General features: G+C 45.8%; 1 protein-coding gene across 5 annotated transcripts in view; it reads right to left on the reverse strand.

Annotated features, from left to right (window-relative positions):
- Positions 1 to 24335, reverse strand: part of ADAM15 (ADAM metallopeptidase domain 15) — a 583228-nt gene that overhangs the window by 306661 nt on the left and 252232 nt on the right. For 4 of the 5 annotated variants that reach the window (XM_069650163.1, XM_069650162.1, XM_069650165.1 and 1 more), the window contains exons 4-7: positions 14000 to 14078; positions 11396 to 11472; positions 4658 to 4835; positions 3036 to 3101 (exon numbers count right to left, since the gene is read on the reverse strand). In XM_069650163.1, the coding sequence (XP_069506264.1) occupies positions 3036 to 3101; positions 4658 to 4835; positions 11396 to 11472; positions 14000 to 14078 (400 nt within the window). Of the gene's footprint in view, positions 1 to 3035; positions 3102 to 4657; positions 4836 to 11395; positions 11473 to 13999; positions 14079 to 22659; positions 22762 to 24335 lie in introns of those variants that run through there. The other variant, XM_069650168.1, reaches the window with a different exon arrangement.

Here is a 24335-nt window from a genome sequence, read left to right on the forward strand (position 1 = left end):
GAAATCTTACCCATTGCGCATTTCAAAGTACATTCACTTTGCCGCTTTATAACATGACATCAAACATTTTGTGGAGACTTTCAAGTGGGCTATTTCCTTTTGCCGGACCACTACGCTACTCTGTATCACTGGCTTCACAGTTATCAGTAACTTAAAAGTTCATTACTTGTTTGCTTTCTTTCGCATCTCATCAGCATGCGTGCAACCTTCAATTGTGAGATGCACTGTTGGAGCTTCAAACTTTCCTTGACAAGAACGGGCCTTTCCGGTCTTTCGCTAACTCACCAGTTGTGTGCATTCCTTTATTTTCTTTGCATCTTTGATTCACAAGTCAAGGTTGATACCACAGGCTTGGCCTCGCCTTCCCAGCCCTGTCATTCACCTGGGAGGGTTGCTGGAGTCTTTGAAACACAATGCAGACTTCTTCTTGTCTGGGATTTGGCTTTCTCTGTGTCTCTTTCATGGTTTCCCAGAGGCAACAACCTCCTTTAGAGAACTTCAGGGTTTTCCTACCCCTCTCCATTGTTCCTTCAATCGGTACTCCCGCTCCAGTGGGTTTGCCTTTGCCCTGGAAGATCTGCTCCTTCTCGCGTCTCACCTTTCTCAGAGTGTGTCTGGTATCAGATGAATGTGATTAAGGTCAAGTGCCTGACTTTGCCAACCTGATTAATGTGACATGTCCAATGAGATATGTAAGGGTTAGCCTCTTTACTCCCAGTCGCCCTCTTCCTCGGCCCAGTGTTTATGTAGAAAGGGGGGTAGGTGGGAGTTCGGACATTGGAGAATCCTAAAAAAGATGATGGGATATAGGCACGGGAAAGAGGTGAATACTGCGTCTCACCATCGGTTGCCTCACCTCTACTCCCCAAAGATCCCCCACCCAGGTGATCCACCTGCACTGGTCCACCACCAGGGTCTGGATCCAAAGGCGATGAACGTGCCCTGGCCACCTGAGAAAGAGAGATCCCTAGGGACTAGCAAGTGAGACGTCCTTTGGTTTCTCACAGTCCTTATAATTTATCCATGCACATCACCCTATCCTCACGGATAAGCAAGGGGTCCTTTCCCAGAGATGACCAGGAGCCGCAGGTACAAAAGGAAATCTTCTTTATTAGTTACATTGCAGGATAGATCAGCCCAAAGGTTTACAGGACACAACACCTTATCTCTGAGCCAGCTGTTATACACAGAACACTGAGCAGTCAGCACTCCCACCACATTCCACTCTTACAACTGCCATGACATCACCACTGACGTATCGAAGACAAGGCAGGAAGAAAGCATATTACAACACCACCCTCCCTGGTACATGCATGTAACCCCTGAAGCCTAGTCCCACATAGATCACTGTACCTGACATGTCACTGGCCCTCATTACAAGTTTCCAGGTATCCCACTGGTATTACCAACGGGATACCGGGAAACTGACCAACCGTTACCGGTGCCCTATATCCCAGTATCACCGCCGGCAACAGCAGGAAATCCCCATTCCATGAAGTCCCATAGGACTCCATTTAGGGGATTGCCAGTAATAACTGTGCCGGAAATGCTGCCATTGTTTTGCCGGTGGGGGCCCGATTTACCACCAGCTTTTAGCTGGGGGTAAATCATTCACCCCACCGGCAAACATGTGTTCCCCATATGCGGTAAAAGTGTCAGTACTGTGAGAAACCTGAAGGTGGCTCACCAGCTAGTCCTCGGGGATCTGTCATCCAGGTGGCCAGGACATGGCCATCACTATTGAATTCAGTTCCTGGGGGTGGACCAGTGCGGGAGGATCACCTGGATGAGGGGTCTTCGGGGAGCGGAAGTGGGACACTGAAAGGTGAGACACAGTATCCCCTTCCCTCTAACACGTTTTCCCCATCCTACCATGTGGGATACCTAGAAGCTCAACCCCCCCACCTTTCAAAATAGGTACAAGATACAGAGTGGTGCGGCGCCATGTGGGTGCTCACTTGAAGATCTCTGTTTAGTATCCTACTGAGCATGTGAGAATTATTAAACTGTGAAATTGAAGTGGTCCTGCAGTGGGTCAAGCTAAATCCTGTGCACATTCAAAAGTCATTGATAGCCTATGAACTGAAATTGGTCTGATCCCGGCTGAGGGAGGCTAATTGTATAAAAAGGGATACGATCTCGGCACAGTTGGATCCAGGGTGAAGAGTGACTCGCACGACTTGGGTATTTGGAAAGGAACTTTTTTCATTGTTTTTGGTACATCAGGCCCTCTGAATTAAGAGCCTTTGAATGTAAGAGACTTGGACACAGCAGGCCCTGATGTTGGTAAAAGGAACTGTCTCGTTGTACCGAAGAAGCCCAAGAGTGTGCTATGCTCAAGTGAACCGCCTTGTGCCGTACTAAAAACATGGGGAAGGGAGGCCAACGGCCTGAACATCCTGATTTATTTTGTGAACACTTCTTTATTTTTCGTGAACATTGCCCCACACTATTTGTAACTTAGCGGTAAGTATTGGCAATAGTTTATTTTTTAGTATAGGCCCTTTTCTTTTACGAGACTCCACTATGACTGTATTATTATTCATTTGATGGTCACAGCTTGCTCCAATCTTAGAGATAGGAGTTTTTCACACACTTGATAAAGTTCAATAAACACCCTTGAACTGTGGTCACTTGTGTCCGTCTTACTTTGATACCATGCCTTCCTTACAGTACCAGGTTTACCAGCACTTTTACCTGCATTTTTAACTGCACCGGGGAAATTTCAATGACCCCCACTGGCTTTGCTTCCGTTTATAAAGCCTTTTAGAAGAGTGCAGTCTGTTGGCGAATTTCCGCAATTCTATATAGACCAGTACACCTAAGAGACAACCCAACATCCCAGAGGCAGCAAATAGGAGATCCCTTATGGCAAAGATGGACAGACAAAGGGGACAACGCGGGAGGGTAGATGGTGAGAAAAAGGGAACAGATCAGGGCATTGGGTCTCTGCGAGGTCAGATAGGCATGGCGGGGACAGGTCAATATGTAGGGTGAGAGGTTTAGGATGTGCGGGGGATTCACCTGGAACTCACCTCCTTTTGGTCTGCAACTATCACCAACTCAATGTATTTCATCTCACTGAGCACGTTTCTTCGAAGCTGAAATAGTAAACACATCAGAGTAATGGACATGAGAAAGGGTCATCTGGCTTTCTAGCACCTGAAAATAAGCTGTATTCGAGCAATAGAATACTGGGCACTTTAAGGGGTGCAATGTTATGTGAAGTCTGCCCAAGTTCCTGCTTAGTGCATTGCTCCTAACTCCACAAGGCCTCCGGGCTTTTCCCTCAAGTCTCATCTTTATGTGTTCACTCTGCCTTTCATAAGTAGAATTAATCTGCTATCATTTTCACCGCCATGTGTCACCTAGTGCTGTCCAATACTTTTCTTTTCGTAAAATGAAATAAATATATATACATAGCACTTTCTGTCCTGTGCTTTCCCCTCTCACTGCTGTATCATCCTCTATTTGCCCTCATCCCATGGAAGCCAAAACAAAGCCATTTTAATTTGAGTCCTTTTTCGCTTTTCGCAAAACTTAATATAAAGTTTGATTGAAAAATGTGTGGCTCGACTCCTTTCAAAAACAGGAGACAAAACACAAATTACTTTTAAAAAAAAGGTAAGGCACAGGAAAATTAGAAGGTAGAAAGGGTCACACAGGTAGGGGCTGTTTTCAGGCATTGGCAAATTATGGGCAGACTTGATGGCAGATCCCATCATCTGGGATGTTCTAAATTATTAAATAGCACCTGGGGCGGGAGAGGCAACCAATCAGATTGCTCGGATCACAGGCTGAATCCTACGATTTCAACCCGCATTGTGAGTAGCCTGATGGCTGTTTCCCCTGCCCCACCATCTCCCCACTCCGAACCTCCCCTCCCTTACCCTTGTGTCTCAGGCCTATAACTTGGGCTCTGGAATTCAGCCTATAGCTTGGGCCCTGGGCTGTTACCACTCGATCAGGCCCACTGAGTTTTATTGCTGTGTTAAATGTACACATTTTAGAGAGAAGAGATGCATCACTTTTATTCTTAACACAACTGACCTTTCTGTCTCCCTCCACAACCGAGGCCACATGCCTCCACCCTACCATAGCACTGAACCACTGAATGCTAAACACTCTTGAGGATGGTCCATGAATGCAGTCACCACACAAACTCACACTTGATACCAAACCTACACATCACAGGGTTTTCCCAGGCCAGGACAAAAACCTAGAAGCGTACCTGAAACGAGGGACCACTTTCTTCCAATCTGCATGCAATAAAATTGCATGCTCAACCACCTTTCTCGCCCCCTCTACACTCATACAGACTTCTCTTCCCAGCTTACCTCAGCCCACCTCTTGCATGTTCCTAAGTGCTAAGAAACTCTGAAAAATGGTAGAAGGTGTGCTATACAAGACCCAATAACATACCCATTGGTATTTTAAAAATTCAGTAACTCGATCAGTGACAGTTTCAGAGGGCATGTAAACTTAGAAGCCCCCTTCTATGAAATGATAAAATCAAAAACTAGCAGGAACACAGACAGGCAATGCTTTGTAACGTTTGCAGGTTCTAACTCTTAACTATGGGCCTTGACACACTCTACTCATCTGACAATAGCAGCCTGGGCTCAGTGGCACCCTTTCCCCAAGTCCCATTACATACCCGGCGAAGCCGAGGACGGTGTCCCTCTGAGGGCATCACTGGTTGTCCGTATCTAGCACCGCATGGTTGCTTCTCACCACTAGCATTTGGGATCTTGCTGAGAAGGTGTCTTCCGTTGGGATCATCCGCCACCGGCGTGATGCTGTAGCTTCGGCTTCCAGAGAGGAAGAGAGTGCCTCTGGGAAGAACGAAGAGCTCTTACTGACCATGACCACAGAAAAGAGACTTCTATTTTCACTAAGAGACCAGCAAGATCAGATTTAGAAAATCATTTAAGGGGAAATTCTGGGGGGAAATTGGGATCATTTTGACAATTGTAGCTTCTTTTAGTTTAAGTTCTTTCCACATACACGTTCACAAGACCTATAAATGTGAAAAGAGGGTCTCGAAGAAAACTCAAGACAGAGTTTGTTTAGTTATTTGTTGGCACTTAAATTCCCTCATTTGATATTACAGTAATCAGAAGTGACCTGACAGGTGTACTGAAATGTGTTAAGTATGATTCGGTTTGATAGGTGTGAGGAGATGTAAATTGACATCTACACAGAGTTGTGGCATGTTATAATCGCACACTTGTACTGCAAGATGAGTGGACCATTGTAATAAAACATACTCTGACGGCTGTAATGAGATGTCAAAAGTTGTAAATTGGAAGAGGTAAGCTTACATGTGTAACAGGATTTGGCAGCTGAAATGATTTTGGAGCCATCATGAGCTGACGGGCTTAATGGATTACAAGGCAGCATGGCAAGGATAAAGAATTCTGGGCTAGCGGGAGCAATGAGATGCAATCGGGCGGGTTTTAACAATATTATATTGGTGTAATGAGGGATGCGGTGGACTAGTGTAGGCGTAATGAGATTTGGCAGTTGAAGTGAGGTGACGGGTGTCATGAGATACAAGCTGACCAGCATAGTGCGATGGGAGACGGCCAGTCAAATGAAATGTGGGTTTACAGGGGTAATGAGATGAGAGCGGGGAAGTTAATGGGATGCAACTGGCAAGTGCCTTGGGATGAGCACAGACAGTTGTCATATGATCACATGGGGCAATGAGACACCAGGGGAATGCTGCCATGTGATGGGAGCTCGCAGGTTTAACAACATGTGCTAGACATAAGTAGCAACAACATGGCAGGCATTTGCTGGTGCGACGCATGATGGAAGGTAATAAAGACATGGTATTGCATGTATAATGGGATTTGACTGGTGGAACTCATTTCGATTATTGTGATGAGATGTGAGGAGGCGTATGTAAGATTTAACCAGTGTGATAAAAAGTGCTTTGACACAGACTATGTAAGGAGGTCAATGAGCTTCCTGTCCACAATCACCAAAACATATTGCTTCTTTATTCAAGCAGCAACAATAACATCCATTGCAAAAAATCTACTTTTTAATAAACAGTCAATTCTTTTTTCTTTTTTAATTAAATAATTTAGTTTTATTTTACAAAACTTTTTCATTATATCAAAATCCAATAATTCAATGTCTTAATAAAAGAACTTATTTAACTTCAAGGCAATTCAAAAGATAAGTAACACAATTCGCCAATTCGTAATCGTGCTTTTGCTCTCAATTCAATAAGACCCAAGCACTGGGGATGCTCCCTGTTTCAATTAATAAAGTCCTTAAACCTGCTCCTTATGGACCATGTAGATGGTTCTTTCCTGGTTATCTTTAGCCGGAATTGCACTACTCTAAATGTCAATTTCTTTTTGGTCCCTAACATCAATGTTGACCATCTATCTTCTAAAGAAAGTGCCACATTCTCTATTGGTACCATTGCAGCAAATCTTTGTTGTACATTGGCCAGCGCCGTGAAAATCATGATGATGTGATATAATTATTCCATAGGACCGTTTATTTGACAAAAACGTTCGATAGGGGCTGTGTACCAAGTTGTTTTCTGGGCGCAAGAACTTCCCTTGTTGGTAAAATATTGAGCCGCCTTCTCAGAAAGAGGTCTCTAGTATATTGACAGGGGAAGAGAGCAAGATACGAACGGAGCTGATTTAACGTTCTGTTCTTGCTCAATCCTCTTTTTGCATGTTTATACATGCTTTTCTTCTCTATTGTCTCTATCCAGTCCGCTCTTTAATTTTCTTTTTATTTCTTGAGGGCGGTGTATTACGGTTTCCATCAGAAAATCAAAAATGTCCATCTGAATACCTGGCTCTTTCCACATTTTTAGAATAGTGGCATGTGAGGTGGTGTCCTTAGTTCTTAAAATTTCGAACGGTTGGTTGTTGTCATCCAACAAGGTTTTTCTAAATAGGTCCAGAGATTTCCATCTCATGATTGATTTCATTGACTGTAAGGCTAATTCAAAGAGTATTCTATACTCAGGGAGCTAAAAAAATTCTCCAAAAAATAGCTTCCAATCGGTCACATATTTTCCAGTCTAAATTCAGCAAGGTGTGAGGTAAAAATTCACTCCCGTAGGTAAAAATTGTAACTACCTTTTGCCTATAAAATGTAATAAGTGGCTTTAGCGAGAATTTGCCAAATTTCCTGTGTAGAATTATGCCTTGTTGCGCTAAGGCTTCTGTTTTAACTCTCGGATGTTCACTCCACTCCTTCTCACAAACAGTAAATGTGACTGGATATCAAGTAAACTTTTTGCCTCAAATGTCATGTCAACCAGTTTCAGTTTGATATATTATTAGCAGCTTTCATCAGGCTCAATGGTTGAAATCCAATACAAAGAATATGTAGCTGTATGTAGTCACCAACTAGTCTTTTCAAATACGTGTAAGCCTGTGGCATTGAGTATGGGGGATTTCTTTGTGTTTTTGAGCAGACTGGTCTGCCATATTGAAGACAGAGGCTTGGTGTCTGCATAAACTTTTTGACACAACTTATTTGTTTTGGAGATTCCATGTCCATGTCAATTTCTCGCTGTGCCACCAGAGTTGTTTTTAGACACAAGAACGCACACGTTATATGCAAACATGTAGATGAGACCCAACAGGAGTCATAAGATCTGAGCTGACAGGTGTATTGAGACATGAGACGTGTGACTGGATGCAAGTTGCCAGATGTAATGAGATGCAACATGCATCATTCGATGTGAGTTGGTGGGCACAGTGCTTAATATGTAAAAGAATAAGTGCCAGGGCCCACATATTTCCTAGCATGCCTGTGGCACGTCAGGGCGGACATCTATCTGCCACTGTTGCCACCACATACAGCTGCTCTGCCAGTGTCAACATATTTGGTGGGGCTGAAGCTGCAAACTGTGCTGGCTCTTTCGGTGTCCATGGATTCTCTCACTATGGCAGACACTTGATTTACAAATACCAATCAACATTACATAAGATGCTAGTTATGTCTTGAAATTGGAAACATGTTTAAGGGCTTCTTTAAACAGTAAGGGCCTATTCACGGAAGCGGTTTATAATAACAAAACTGCATTGGAAAACGCTATGCCCATACTCATCATTAACACTTTACTCCGATTATATGGATGGCAGGTGGAACTTACTGACCATCTTGCCACAGAACATAGGCCAAACATTATTTCCTCCTATTGTACATTGATCGACAAATGCAGGCAGAATAATTTCTGAACTGATGAACTTTCCTGTCAAACTCTGCAGCAAGATTTTCTGGTGTAGGTATGGATGGGTGCTCCTCCTCGGCAGTGGCCTTTTCCCTGGCATTGCCCCAGTGTTATTGCTGCTAGCTGTCCTGTTGTCAACCCATCCAGCTGTAGCATTGCTGATGCTTATTACAGTAGTACTGAAGCACTGTGTCACGCAGGCTGACTGGAGCATTGTGTGGGCATAGCCATCACGTGTACCCAGCATTGTCACCCTCCAACCCATTGTTATTCATGAAAATGTATTACTCGAACTGCCAACCAGTGTAGGTGATCAAGTTCATAAAGTACAATGAGCTAACCCAAGTTGCTGATACTAGGCCAATGCACCCTGTTGTTGCCTGTTGTGTAAATATACTGACAGTTAAACTAACAATTGCCAAAGCGCTTCATCATAATCAAACAGGATATCAGACAATAAGTGATGAGGTTCCGAAATAAGTGCCAAGGCTCAGCCCTGGAAAACACCCCCACAAATTAAGTACTGGGTGGGTGTAATTGCATGATCATGTCAAAAGTGTAAAGAAAAGGGTTGAAAAGTATAATATTTCAGGTGTAGTGGGATCTGAGCAGAAGGTGCTATGAAGGGTGCAGTGAGTTATGTGAGGTGTCAGCTTGCAGGTGTGATGAGACGGGTAGATGTGATCGAACTGCCATCATGAGATGTGAGCTGAGAGTGCAATGAGATGTGAGTTGGAGAGTGTTGGAAATAAATGGATAATGGGGTTTAAGACTAGAACCACCACTGGAATGTTCTTTTAGAAATGTGAGACCATCAACATATCCCTAACTCAAGGCAACTTCCCATCGACCCTCTGTATACTACGCTCCGTTGTACATCTGTTCTGTTTTTACCTCTGAAAAGCGCTCTGTTATTCAACTGTACTGTTGTAAACCTCTGTAAAGCACTCTGTTGCTTCTGAAAGCTAGGTCTGCGCTCAATAAATACCATAATAATAATAATTGACCATAAGACAGGACAAATCCTCCCTCTACTAAAGAAACCCATTCTGGATCCTGACAACCTAGGTAACTATCGCCCCATCAACCATCTTCAAGAAAGTGGAAGCCACGCAACTGCAGCATAAAATCAACACCAACAATCTCCTCCAAACCTAACAATCTGGGTTCAGACGCAGATGCAGCATGGAGACGGCAACCATACAGGTGGTCGATGATGCCCTCAACATCCTTGACAGCCTCCTGGGAGCCTTCTAGCCACACATAACATCAACATCCAACAAGATGCAGACAACAGACAGCTATACCTCAAGATCGACTCCATCAAGGACATCTACAAGCTCAAAACCTACCTCTCGCTGATCCAGTCTTGGATTTCCGGTGCATACTTGAAGCTCAACCCCTCCAAGACCGAATTCCTACTCCTCACCAACAACACCGAACATCCAGACATACAGCTGGCTAGCAACCATGAACCCTGAGGGCTTCACATCCAAGCGCACCTCCTGCGCCAAGTCCTTTGGGTTCCACATCGAAAAACGCCTCTCCTTCAAGACACACATAGCTAAGAAAACTCAGACAGCTGGGTATCAGCGCTCCCTCCTGCGAAACGTCAAGCCCTTCCTCACTCCGGACAGGTTTAGATCCACTGTTCAAGCACTAGTGCTATCTCACCTGGATGGGGGCAATGCCCTCCTCAAAGGCCTCCTGTCGTCCTCCCTTGCGTCCCTGACATGTGTTCTACACGTGGCTGCAGGCCTCGTCAGATACAACCACATCACCCTGGGTTAGGTTTAGCTGTCTTGCTGCATCATCTATAAGGCAGTCACCCTTAAATCACCCAGCTATCTCGCAGACTCTGCATCTCTGGCAGACAGCGCACCACCAGGAGCCAGGACACGCGGAGACTTGAAATCCACTGCTGCAAAAAGGAAAGGACCAGAAAACAAGCCTTCTCTGCCTACGTGCCAAGACTATGGATCCTCTTCCCCATCAACATCAGACCCGCACCTACAATTAAAAAAAGTACTCAAATCCCACCTCTTCAAGGAGTCTCTCCTGCTCAACATCTAGGTCATCACGTTGCCCCCCACACCACCTGACTCGCTAGACGCGGTCAGCCCTCTTGTCCCCACCACCCTGTACAGCTTCACCCTTCCCTCTGTGCCCCTCGGGATCCTACACCCCGCTGTATATCTGTTCAGTTGTTACCTCTGAAAAGTGCTCTGTTATGCATCGGTACTGTTGTATACCTCTGTAACGTGCTCCGTTGCTTCTCGAAGCACGGACCGCACTCAAGAAATACCACAATAATAATAATAATAATGTTTGTAAGAGTAAAATGTACTTGGTTTGATTTTAGATGTGTGCAATGAGATGCGTACTGATCGGTGCAGAGGGAAGCATGCTGGTCAAAAGGTACAGAACGTAATTGATACATAAAATAAAATTGAAGGACGTGATCCGGTTGAAAAGGTTACCTGCCGATGTTGTTCTCTTCCAGTGGCGCAACGACAATTGGGTAGGTTATGCTTTAGCCCCCACCTCCCACCCCAGAAATAGTGGGTTATGTTGACTTGACCTGGGTGACCTACAGAGAAGTGGCAGGACCAGACATAGGCAATAAACGGTACCTGCGGCTGCAGTTATCAAAGGCCCGGAAATTACTCATGTAAAGTATTCCATTGTTAGCAACTGCTTTCATATGCATACATTTTTAGGCAATTGAAACTGTGATGGAGTGTTAACACTTGCATGTCAGGGAAGGGGTTCGAAGGGTTTGGGTGGGACAGGAGACAGATCATTCTCACAGCAGTCCTTATGTGTGTGGTTTCAGGCAGGAAGGAGAGAGTTAACTGCTTTTAACATTGAAGCTTCACCATCAGTATCATTAGAATGCATAAAGAAGTGAGATGCACCCACAAAAGTAAGTTTGCCACTCCCCCACAGTCTCTGAAGTTAGCCCACTTCAAAATGTTAATGGCAACCCGCCCCTCTCCACTCAATGTTTAGTCTAGTTGCTCTCTTCTATATATTTTGAGAAGCAGACTCGTGGGAAAGTCCACTGTAAATGTCGCTCTCAGCTGCAGTGTGCACAGTGTGCTCAATGTGTGCTCACTGTGTGCATTAAAATCCCAAACCAAACAATGAAATCAATGGCCCATCCTGTAGTACCTGATTCCAGAGCATGTACTCACGCTTCCCCTGGAGTGGGGCAGCCCCAGCACGCGCGTGTGGTAGTAGCAGTTCACCTGCAAAAGAGAAAGAAAACAGTGTGAGGTCAGGGTGCAGGAGGGGGTCGTGCCTCACAGTGTGTGTGTTTGGGACAGGGCAAGGGGTCCCGCCAGTGCCTCAGTGGGGACTGAAGTGGGCTTCTGTCTGCTCACAGCACAAGGGGTCTTGACTCGGTACACCTCACAGTGGAGGTGGCCCTGTGTCACGCCTCAGGATCTCGCCTCAAGAAGCAGGCACAGGTCAACAGGACTCAGGAGGTGTTTGCCTCACAATGCAGCAGGGGTCTCACATCACAAGGGGGAGCACACTTTACAATGCAGGGATTGTTAGGGGGGCACTACCTCATGCTGAGCAGCACCCTGGCATACAGCGCCACACTGGGCACCACATGGTCATCATCACTGAGTGGGGGCATACCGCTTTCAGCGCCGCCCATTTCAGTGCGGCACCTTGTACACAGGTCCCTTTTAGTCGCGCGCAGCCAACAGAGTCCAGGGACCTATGCAGGGCTGACCCTAGGATTTGCGGGGGGGCCCTAGGCGGCATAAGATGTTCGGGCCGCCTTATTTGCATAAATGGTGACCTGTGATATTACAGAAAATGATTTCACAGCATGAGTCTTTAATATACAAAATATCATGGGCAGTTACATTAAAAACATGCTGCTATTAGTAAGGCAGGAGATGAATACAGTGTGGCGTGCAGTATATGATATGTCACTGTTAACATTTACCTATGTGGCAATATCAGGAGTGAGACTTTATTTTGTGGAAGCAGACAAAATAAGAAGGGAGCCTCATTCATCAATGTACCCCCCTTAGACTTCATCAGAATTGAAAGGGGAAGCAGGGATTCCATAACAGAATGTTGCAATGGCAACTGAGCAGGTTAGGTGACTGTTGCTGAGATGTTAGGTTTATATTTTCTTGTAAATCATATGGCTTTTTTCCCTTTCCTGTTTCAAAATGTGCTGTAAAATGTAGTGTTTCGACTATGGTATGGGTACGGCTCCCTTGCTTCACTAGGTGTGGGAGCCTCTGGTCCCATAGTAAAAATCAAAATTGGGACCTATGAATATACGCACAGTGAGTGTACATATCTTAAATCGCAAAAAATACAAGTGTGATTCAATTGACCTTTCCCCTTAGACAAAACAGCATTGTCATTTAAAAAACAATCAACACCAGAGAAATTACCTGAGAGGAGAGATTTTTCAATAACTATGCTGGCAAAGTGTAAAAGGTGCAAACCTTTTAATCCCAATAATCTATAGTGAAATATTCCCAGGAAAACAAAATTCCAGTAATAATAATAATAATAGTGTTTTGATGACACTTTTATATGGTCTTGTGGGTAAGCGTCTGCACTTGGACAACCTGGGTGAAATCCTTGAGAAAGTTTGCCAGACTCAAAAATACCCAAGTGGGGTAGCAGCCACCCTCTGACAAAAGTGTGACTACCCACATGTATTCTCTACTTATGCCCTAAAAAACAACACATGGCCACAATAAGGGAAAAATAACATCTCTAGGATTTCAACCTCTTACCACATCCTGGGCATATATAAATGATGTGCTTGCCTGCTCATCGTTTGCCCTTACCCCCATGTTTGGTTTTGAACAGTACTCTGCTTTTATAAATATGATTTAAAAAGTACACAAACCATAGTATGGTATTCACACAAATACATAAATCCTTATAGAACATGTTAGGCAAAAATTGTTCAATTGTGGCATTAATCTCCTCTTCTTGAATGGGAAACTACAAATACCAGAATGCAATTCAGCAGAAGGCAAAACGTGGCCTATGAGTTTTGAAAATGTACTTTTAAGACTTAAAACTAGTGTGTCAAAATGTTACCTGTTTGTGCTTCAATATTTGACAACTACGGGCTTTGTATGTGGTGTGATGAAAATATCACATACTAACAAAAATAAACTATTTTGGTGTGTTAAATATGAACATCTGAAAATAATGTAGTTAGTTTAAAATGGCTCTGTGAGATATATTTTAAGTTGGCTGGAGGAGGATGTAAATGAAGGCAGCTAACTGGTGCTTTGTGGGTGCTTTTAGAATTAAAATGACCCTTTGCATTTCTTAACATGGAAACACATTGCCCAAAATAATGGTCTCTTCAATGGGCCAGGACGTGTAAATCGCTCATGCTTTAAAAGCTAGGCTAGAGCAAGTAAAGTGATTAACAGTAATTATGGTGCCTGTGGGGAGGGTTTTTGTCTTAAGAGCATCACAATGGCTTGAGATGTGACACTGTGGCCTCTCTCGGAAAAAGCACAACTCGTCCAAGGAAGCAGCACAGCCTAACTTTAAAATAATGTGACCTGCGAGGCCCCCCTCCCCGAGAGTGGGGCCCTGTGCCACTGCACAGACAGCCCATGCCTCGGGCCTATGCGCCAGGATATTGATGTATGGACGGACAAGTGCAGTGCAGTGCTTTGGGAGACATAAGCAAAGACTAAACGCTCAGTACATGGAGCTATACTGCGAGTGAAAGCTCCAGGACGAAATAGGTTGCAGAGTCCTTACCGGCTTCTCTGCGCTCTTCGTCACAGGCCTGCCATCGGGAAGGTAGGACACCAGACTGTGCCCGCCTTGCAAGAGCTCCCTGCAGGAGAGAACAAAATACATGTGAGGCAGAGAGGAGAGTGAAGGGACTGGGAGTGAAGGGGTGACAGGTGAGAGAAAGAAGGACACAGAGAGAAAAGGAGGGAATCAGGGAGAACAGAAACGCAGAAAAAGGACAGTGGAAAACACGAGGCGATAGAAGAGTAAAGAGATTGATGAAGAAGTAGAATGATTGAGCAGTCGAGTGTGAAAGTAGAGGTAAACAATAGGGACCCCAGGCAAAGAGAGGGAGTAGGTGAAAGAAAAATAATGAGTGTGCACAGACGGAAAGGAGTAAAAAGGTGAATGAAAAATATCAAAAATGAAAATGTGCTTGAGTGGTAAGTTGTTAAGACATTGTTCCAAACACAACAGTATTGATGGCAGCAGCCTCTCTATGGGCGATGGCAGCGATCGCTCTACTGGTGAATGCAGAGGCCTCGCTGTGGTTAAGACTGCATCTCATCTACGGGTGATCATGGAGCCAGGGTCTCTGTATGTGCAATTGCAGCCATTTTTACGGCAATGCCATAATATCAGATTCCCCAAGGCCACGAGATTCTCGCACCCCCGTTTATTCCCAAATATTTTCTTGAAAGGGCCGAACTTCGGGTGCGCAGGCCATTTAATGGAAGAGTGTGTGTGAGGGAGGGGGCAGGCGCACACGCTACCAATTCGATGTGGGCGTCTGGGGAAATCGTCAGCTGTCAATATACAATATGCAGGGGAGTTGCTAGGTCTGGAAAAGACCCGGGGCTAAGCTGATGTTGGAACTGTTGGGACTACGGGCTAGCTAGTCTTTTGGCTGTAACTCCTGAGATTCTATCCGGGGCTACAACCAAAAGATCAGGGGCTATAGCCCCCTTAGCCCCCCCCCTAGCAACGCCCCTGACAATATGCATATTTTTTGATAAATAAAAACCCTGGTCTGCACCAAGTGTTTTTCCTGGGGACGTGGGGTATTCTAGCCAGCCATCCCACCTCACAAAACTGTGTGCTTTCGTTTCATGTGACGTTTCCTATGGACGTTGCCGCTATGTTATGTTACTTAGCAATCGGCACATAATACGGCAAGGCTCAGAGCATTTAAAGTGGGTGCTGGCCACGGCGTGACACGTTAAATTTGTTTCGAAGCATTCGGGAAGTGTCCACGTCCACCCCAGCACTACACAGGGCGGGGAACGTCTCAGGAATGCCGGCCCGTGTGCTGCCAAGTATGTGTCCACTGGGACCATAGGCAGAGCCCAACCCAAAGCAGAACAAAGCGGTGCCGGAGAAAGGGCAGGGCCCGCTGCCGCTGGGCACCGTGACTCAGCTATTGTGTGGAAACATTTCGGCAGACCTGGCCCTGCCAAGCGCCGCGGGAAGAGGGCGAATGGGAATTCGGGGTTCATACAGTGGTGGGGGGATTAGACGAGTCAGTGTACACTGTGTCACTCATCTATTTGAGTCCAAGAAAACTTCTTTTTCAATTGGTTCCACAACTTCCATCCATCACACATTGTGTAATGTACTTTGTAACTACGTCTCACTTTTCGGCAATCACATTGTCATTCGCCAGTTTGGGTCATTGCCTCCAAGCCCCTCTTCCTCGTCCCAGTACTTACCTTTGAGTCCAGACTCCCTCACAGGAATATTTATTCTTTTCGTCTCGAGGTATAAACCCCCCACTTCTCCACAATCCCTTAGATGAAAAATGTCATGTTCTCCAGCCAGGAATCTGACATCTTTCCAGCAGGGGTCTACTGGGATCCAATGGAAATCCCTGGAAATAATGTTCAAAGTGGCCCCATATTACACATTTTTAGCAAGCCCAACCCTTTTCCTATTAGAACATTTGGAAATAAAATAGGTTACCACACACAAGAGGCACAGGCTGCAGATGCCTGCCGGGAAATCTCCAGAGTTCCCTATACGTCAGTCCACCCCTTCTTCCCGGTGCGGCATTCTGAGGAGCAATGTAGCTGGCCTCCTCGGCATCTCCTCCAGCAGGCCAGCGGGGATGGCCCTGGACAACGTGGCTCCTGCATTCTCTGTGGTGCAGGGGGTGCGGTTGAGACATGAGTGTAAGAGTGCAGAGACTGGTTGCATGGAAACCAGTCTCTGCCTCTCGCGCATATTCATTTTCGGTTCCATCCGGGCATGGTTGGTGCAGTGAAATGAATGGCAAGCTCTGCCTATCTAAACTGGAGGGAATATTCGAGTGCCCCCAATGGAATCTTAGCAACCTGGGACACTTCCAGACATTTGCTCCCTAGCAGGGGAGCGTCTTCCAGTAAAAAAGGACCTGGTTGGCTGCTTTACTGGCGTGGCAGTCAGGAAGCATTTAGGCGGATTGTCCCGGTTGTCTTGTTTACTGGTTGCCGCGTCTTCTTGATTTTCCTCACTTTAATACAGAACTCTGTAGATTACAGAGGCCAGCTTTCCATAGCTATATTAGGGAAACATTAGGAAAAGAAGAAACATTAGAGCGGTCAGAGGATTCTTCTAGCCCCGAGAAGAAATCCAGTAAAAAGAAGGCAACTAAAAGGAAAACAGTTAAGATTTTCTCTTTGTCAAATGTAAATTAAGAAGATGATGAGGCAGATGATTCAAGAAAAGGAAGGAAGGAAGAAAGGAAAAAAAAATTGCCCCTGAAGCTCTTCTTCAACATTGGACATGACTTGCTGCTCCTCGTCTGTGGTTTCAGTCTCTGAGGATGAGGCTTAGGGGAAATATCTGGATAGAGGAGGTTGGGGCAGTAGACACCCAGGGAGGAGAAAGCATGTCCAGGGAGGATCAGCCGATACGAAGATCAGGCGGCATAAACATACACCTAAAATGGGTCTGCCAGTGATTTCTGATATAAAGGACAAACTACTGAAGGAGTGGAATGACCCAGAGCATATCGCTATGTTGTAGTTCATGTCGAAATTATACCCTCTCAAAGGCACAGAATCCTTTCTCCCAGAAACTGTGGATGTGGATGACTTTCTGGTCAGTTTGGTGGGGAGATATCAATGACAGCTGAAGAAACAGTGGTCCGGGTCCCAGTCGCCTGAAAGGCCAATGCAGCACTTAAGAAGGTCCATTCAGTGGCACATCTGGCCCTTAAAGAGAATATCTACAGGTCCTATAGGGCTGAGAATGTTCTTGGAGTGTTTAAGAAATTGCGCAAAGCCATGGAGGTCGGTTCCAGTTGTGGTCCCATTCTTATGGAGATTCAAAAGCGCCTGGAACTGTTGTTGGATTTGTGGTATGATGGAGTTTACTCCATGCGCAAAGCCATGGCGCTGGGAGCAAGCTGTTATGTTGTGCCTTCTTTGCCCTTGCTTATTAGGTGCAAGAAGGGGAGATGTGTTATATCCTGTTTCTGTGCCTGGTGATGTCATGGTCTGATGTCATGGAGAGAATGTTCCCCGAGTGTTTGGAATGTTGGTCTGTGTTCATTTGAAGAGTTCAGTTCCAGCCCAGGCAGTTAGAATGATGTATCCTGGGTGGTGGGAGCTAGGGGGCTCATTTCCAGCTTTACTCTAAACTCCTGTCCTACTCTATTCCTAAACTGAGATACCTGAAAACCTGAATAAAGAAACTTATATTCAACCTCACCTGCTGTCTCAAGAAGTGTACTTTTTAACAGTGGCAACGAGTTGGCTTTCTACTTGGACACAGGAGGAATTTGAAGATGCCAGGAACCTGATGAAGAGGAAGGACTGATGCAGCAGGAAGGAGCTAAGGAAAAGGAGGAGTCACACTGCCCCCCACAAGGCATGATCCCACCATCCAGGCTGAAGTGTGAAGGTGAGCCTTCCTGTCCTGTCCAGGGCAGAGAATTACTAAGTTAAATGCTGCCTGTTGCCACCCAAGGGTGCCTTTATGCCTACTGCAGTGAGTCTGAATGTACCCACGGCACAGATGGTCTAGCTGCTGGGCCTGTGATGCCTGTGATGATGTGTGGTCACCTGCTGTCTCAAGAAGTGTACATTTTGACACCAGCATTTCGACTAGACGCCATACTCATGTAAAGGATTGGAAGACCAAAGACTTCCTGAAATCCACTGCTGTGAAGCTTGCCTTCGAAGGAAGTATGCTTTTCGGAAACTCCTTAGAAGACAAAGTCCTTAAAGTCTTTCAGGCAGATAAACATGCTAGCATGTTAAGGGGCAATGCTCCTTCAAGCTGTGGGCACAAATCATCGGAGTGAAAGATTCAGGATCACTCTACTACTACCAAAATCAAGTCCTTTCTGCAATCGCAGGACTTTCGGCTAGAGCAGGGCCTCTGAAACCTTCAGGACAGCTACAGACTGCTGGTGGTGGTTGGAAGGCTCTGGCACTTTTTCCCAGTTTGGGACAGGCAGCCTTCAGATGCCTGGGCTCTGTGGACGGTCCAGGCAGACTATCTGATATGATATGGTATTTATAACGTGCCTATACACAAGTTTATGTAGTGATAGAAATGCTGACTCATCTATGCAGTTGCTCCTGACCATAGCTTCTATTCCAAGGAACTAGAGCCGGAGGACTGCCATGTCCAAGGCTATCCGGGAGTGATTGGTCAAGAAAGCGATTTCTAGGCTTCCTCCAGCCAACATGGCCAGGAGATCTATTCCTGAGTATTCCCGATACCCAAATCCAGGCTGATCGTGCATCTGAAAGCCCTGAACATGCCTATTTAAGAGGGGGAACTGATCAAATTGGAAACACTTCAAAAATAATAGGAGGGGGGATTGGTTGGTATCCATGGATCTCCAGGATGCCTACTACCATGTGGCCATGCACCCCACCCCCAAAGGAGGTATCTAAGGTTTGCACTAAGGTGCCGTTATATCCACTTCATAGCTCCCTCCTTTGGGGGAAAGACTGCTCTAAGGGTCTTCAAAAAAGTGGTAGCTCCCCTGGTGGCTCACCTTCATCTGCAGGTGATTCAATTAAGCATATGTCTAGATGATTTGTTAATCAAGGCATAGAAGAGGGGATCAATACAGGCTCATCTACATCTGGTCCTTCGGAACCAGAGAACCCCAATCAATAAGGCAGAAATCCCAGCTGGTTCCCTCCCAGAATATAATCTTCATTGGTGCCCAGTTTTGTACCAAGCAGGGAAAGGTCTTTCTCCCTTGGGAAAGGGTGAATAGTCTCCAGACCAAGGGTTGGATTGCCCCATGAGGATCTTCCTTACCACAGAGGCCATCAGCTTCATCTTAGGTACTACTCTGGGGTCCATGGATGTACAGGAAAAATTGAGTCAGGAGGGTTCTCTGAGATACTCAAATTGGAGAGGATTGTCAGCCATATACTGGCCCTGAAGAGGTTTAGGGAGATTATCAAGGGCCGGGCAGTGCTTGCCAGGATGAACAACACCACGGCCATGTCTTACGTAAACCATCAAGGGCGTTCTGGATCTCGATCACGGAATGTCCTTGCCACGGAAATGGGGTCTTGGGCAGGGGCCTCCTTCTGCCCTTGGAACCAGCCCATATCAAAGGGGTGGAAAATCTTGAGGCACACCGCCTCAGCACTCAGGGGTTGGTTCCGTCAGGCAGGACCTTCGCAGAGATCTGCCCATGGTACTAACAAGGAAAGATCAAACAGAACAGGGCAACAGTGATCTTGGTAGTTCCCTTTTGGCCTTGAGGGGGCAGTTCCCTTCCGTTCTGGATATCCAGTTACAGGCAGCTTGGAAGATCCCCAAGTGGTCTTGCCCTGTACAAGTGGGTCTGGAAAACTATTGATACAACGGGCGGGCAGGAAATTGAAAGAGAGAGTCTAAAGAGTCAAGGCCTTTTGGCGGATTAAGTGGTGGATCCCATCCTCCACTCTAAGCACCCTTCAACTTTAAAAGCCTTTGAGAAGTGTTGGAGTAATTGTGAAAAGTAGTGTGAGGGGATTACGTATTTCACCTCTTCTCTGTGGTATCTCAGCTGTGATACAATTCCTTCAGGAAGGGTTTGATAGGAGTTTGGCTGTTTCTACTCTTCGCTCTCAGTGGGTGGCTCTTAGTGCTCTAAAAAGGGGTCCGGAGGGGAAGTTGGTGGGTGAAACACTGGTCGGAAGATTTCTTAAGAGTCTTGCCCAGAGGCGTAGCCAGGATTGTCTAGCAAATGGGGCCTGAAGCTAATGGAGTTGGGCCCACTGCACTGACATAAATATCTGTACATGCCCACAGATTTTGGGTGGGCCTTGCCCCTCAGGCCCTACCCTGCCTACGCCTCTGGTCTTGCCTCCTCTCAACCTCTCACCTATAAGGGCTTAACCTCCTTGGGATCTCCCACTGGTTCTAAAATGTCTCCATCGTCCTCCCTTTGAACCGATTGTGCTTATTGATATCAAACAATTTACCCACAAAACAGCATTTTTTATTGCTATTACCTCAGCCTAAATGTTGGGTGAAATTGGAGCTTTGTTGTGTCTTTGAGTTCTCCCTGAAGCTGCGGTATTGTGTTGCGATCCTAAGTTCCTTCCTAAAATAGTTTCTAATTTTCACACTTCTCAAGCGTTGGTTCTCCAGTCTTTTTTTTCAGGAACCTCAAACTCTAGCGGAGGAGGCATGGCATTCCAACGACGTGAGGAGGGAGGTCCTATAATATCTCTCTAAAACTGAACATTTTGGAAAAACGGATAGTCTTTTGGTGGCGTTTGGCCCAGCAGGGACTCAGTGGTGTCCATCGGTCGCTGGATACAGACGTTTATCTCCATGGCCTGCGTGACGACTGAGTTACCCATTCCTGATCATGTGCAGAGTCACTGCACTAGGGGTATGGCTAACTCCTGGGTGGACGCCCAGTGTGCTTTGCTACAAGAGAAATGTAGAGTAGCCATATGGGCTGATTAGAACACGTTCACTCGTCACTATAGATTGAACATGGCTAATCCCAGGGATGTTTTGTTTGGGGTGAGGGTGCTTTCTGTTGGCAAGATCTGAATGTCTTGATGGCATAATAAAATTGGTCTTGGGATACCACAACAGCTGGCTTGTTGTTTGTCATTGGGACTGTTCCAGTCTACTGCCTGGGTATATTTCAGAGGTTAATACTCGGATGAGAAAGAAAGATGTGTAGGTAATGCTCTGATTACTTACCAGTATTCTTCATTACTCCTAGTCCTAATGTTGCTTGTCAAAGTACTGATAACCTCCTCTCCTGTCCTAGGTGTGGACATTCCCATGATCCACTTGGGAAATTTGTAATCAAGGCACTGTGGGTAAGTGGAATGATTGTACCTCTAGAAGGAAAAAAAGGGTCCCAGTGAGGGAGGTGGGAGCCTCTGACGAGGAAGAGTACGATTATGAGTAATGAAGATTATCAGTAAGTAATCGGAGCCTTACAACACACTCAGGTTCCCATTTAAAACATTGCCGTACAATCAGTGCTGGTCATTGGGCCGGCTCTCGGCGGATCCGAGACCCGGCTCCAGATATGTACATTCAGTGATCGAGATCCAGAACTCCCTTGATGGTTTACGTAAGCCATGGCCGTGGTGTTGTTCATCCTGGCAAGCACTGCCCGGCCCTTGATAATCCCCCTAAACCTCTTCAGGGCCAGTATCCGGCCAGAGTCAGCCACCCAAGCACATGAACAGTGCTGGAATACATAAAAAAGAAAAAAAAACGGCCGCGCCAGCAGCATTGCCTTTTACCGCGGCTTAAGCACTGGTGTGTACAACTGATTCCTTTCATTTGTGCATGTAGTGAGCATTACACACCAGTGCCAAAGCCGGCGGTAAAACGCAATGCTGCCGTCGCAGGCGTTTTTTAAAATTCTTTTTATTTTTTAATGTATTCCACCATTGCTGGATGACCACCACGTGCCCCGCCCCCTCTAGACCACGCACCCTCGGCCATGCCCCCCCCCAACAAAATTCTTCCCCCCTGCCCTTTTGTTGTGGGGTCCCCCACCACATTTTTTCCATTCCCACCACTGCGTACAATCATACAGGTGCCTCAATAACTCCCACCCCACTCCTGTCCCAAAAACACCACGGATTATCATTGTTACCTAAACAGAAGCAACGGTCAGAGGGTAATCGTGGGATTCCACAATATGTCTATGCCCTGATAGCCCGATTCAATTACAAAAGCAAGCCTGCAACATTCTTTGCCTGGACACTGGATGTGCTTCCGGTAGATTACCTGCCAACTCTTTTGCCACCATTACAACATCATAAGTACTTTAAGCCCGTCTCCAGGCTCAGACTGGTTGCTGGGCCTGCCAGCAGTCCAGTATGGGGTTATTAAATTGTATCATTTCACAGCGATTTTGTACTGTGCCAATTCACAATCCTATTGGCATAGGGCATATTCCCCTACTGTAACCAGCGACTAGTTGCCCACGGGCTTAGTGCGTTCGAACAATAAATAAATACATTTCCCCGTCAGGATTCTCCAGACCGTAGGCTGTGGGGAGGATTAAACGTGTGAAGATATAACAACAAGGATAAAAGACGAGCAGATAGTGTGCATAAGCTAGTCCGGGTAAACATTGCGCTCCAGTTAAACCAGGAACGTTAATGGAGCGTGCCATGTGCGACACGTTAAAGATGCGGTACTTGTTCAGCTGGGAGTGTAAAGGCACCACCCAGGAACAGCTTTTCTTGGAAACTCACGAATTAAGGTGGGAATATGGTCCAAAGTCTTCTTTGCCCCATTCTGATCCTGACATCGTTTCCCTTCTTCACAATGCAAACGTGGATATCCTGAATAACACAACGCCACCCCCTTCCCGTGCCTCTTCTCCAGACGCAATGACACCGATGCGCCGACACATTGTGGTTGGAAGCCCACTTCCCATTGTGCTAATCTCCAAACCACGAAGAAAGCATTAGCCAATCAGCCACATCCTCTTCCGGTTTCCTCTAGGCACTGATGTGCATCCCAGCAGTTCAGCGGAGCTATGGCAACCAAGCACACCCGTTACGTACACAGACAACAGGCCCTATAATCCCACCGCCGAGTATAACGTTTCTATCGGCAACACACGTTTCAAATCCTATTATGATTGAGAACCATGCAACCCTGAAGGGACAAACCTACCCCTAGAAATAAGTCAAAATCAAAAAGTACTTACCACTAATCTTCATACCCTCCACATCTTCCTTTCTCAACCCATTACTTACTTTCACGCGTGGAGGCCACCACCTCAGACAGGCAATAATTTCCAGCACCACTAAAGTGTATAACAAAGCCTCTCGGCACTAGAATATCAACTTTCTGGCTACAGAGCAGAGCGATGTTCAAGTTTGCTAAGCGGGGCACATCAATGCAACGCTGATCCCCCAAACAATGAAACCCTAAATTAGAATAGGAATGTATTTTTTAAAAGCTATTGTTGATGCTACATGCCCCTTTTGACTGTGTCATAGCTGAGAGGCGAATAATAAAGTAAAGGACCTTTATACGATGTGGGTTCTGTTACACCTTCATTTATGCAAGCCAATGATATTTATAACGTTTTCCTCTTAACAGTACTCAGATTCAGCTAGACCTATGCTCTAAAAATAATATACCACCTGCTCATACCTCGTATCGTCTTCCTCCGATGACTTCCTGTTTTAATTGCAAGCCTAGCTCAACTGAAGTAAAATCCCACTTACTAGACATTGTCAAGCCTACCTGTCCACTGGAAAACTTTCTTCCAGCTTTAGTTGCCCCCTCGCCTGCTGGTCTTTTAGCACCATTTATTGAGAAGTTTGTTATTCCTTCAATTCAGCGGGCAGTTGTGCCTCCGTCATTGAAAGAGGCTAGCATTACCCCCATTGCTGAAAAATGCAAATCTTTAAACAAACAATTCGCAAAATGCTGGTCTGTTAAATTCTTGAAAAGATGGCTTGTTAAATTCTCGATAAGATTCTAACATGCCAGCTGCACGGTGAAAACCTCAAATTATAAGATTACCTTCACTTTGGTATTTGCCCTTGCCACAGAACACAGATTGCCTGCCGTCTTGGATGATAACCTGTAATGCACTGATGAGGGGAGCCTCAACCTGTTGATGATTTTAGACCTCTCTGCAGCGCTCGACATGTTGGATCACAAGATTTTCATTGCCCAGTTTTTCTGACCTGGCTAGGGTTTCCGAGACTGCCTTTGGGTTGTTGATCATTTCTGTCGGACATGCTTCAACGAGTGAGATTAGTCCCATTTGTCAGTATCAGTTCTGGTTGTATGTGGAGCACTTCAAGGGCCTCCTCTTTCCCCTTTATTATTTAATATTTATAGCCATCCTTTGTTTATTATTATTGACAATTCCGACTAGAGTAATCATTCCTATGTTGATGACACC

The sequence above is a fragment of the Ambystoma mexicanum genome, chromosome 1p (genome assembly GCF_040938575.1).
Source record: "Ambystoma mexicanum isolate Mex_15411 chromosome 1p, UKY_AmexF1_1, whole genome shotgun sequence".
Classification (NCBI taxonomy): domain Eukaryota; kingdom Metazoa; phylum Chordata; class Amphibia; order Caudata; family Ambystomatidae; genus Ambystoma; species Ambystoma mexicanum.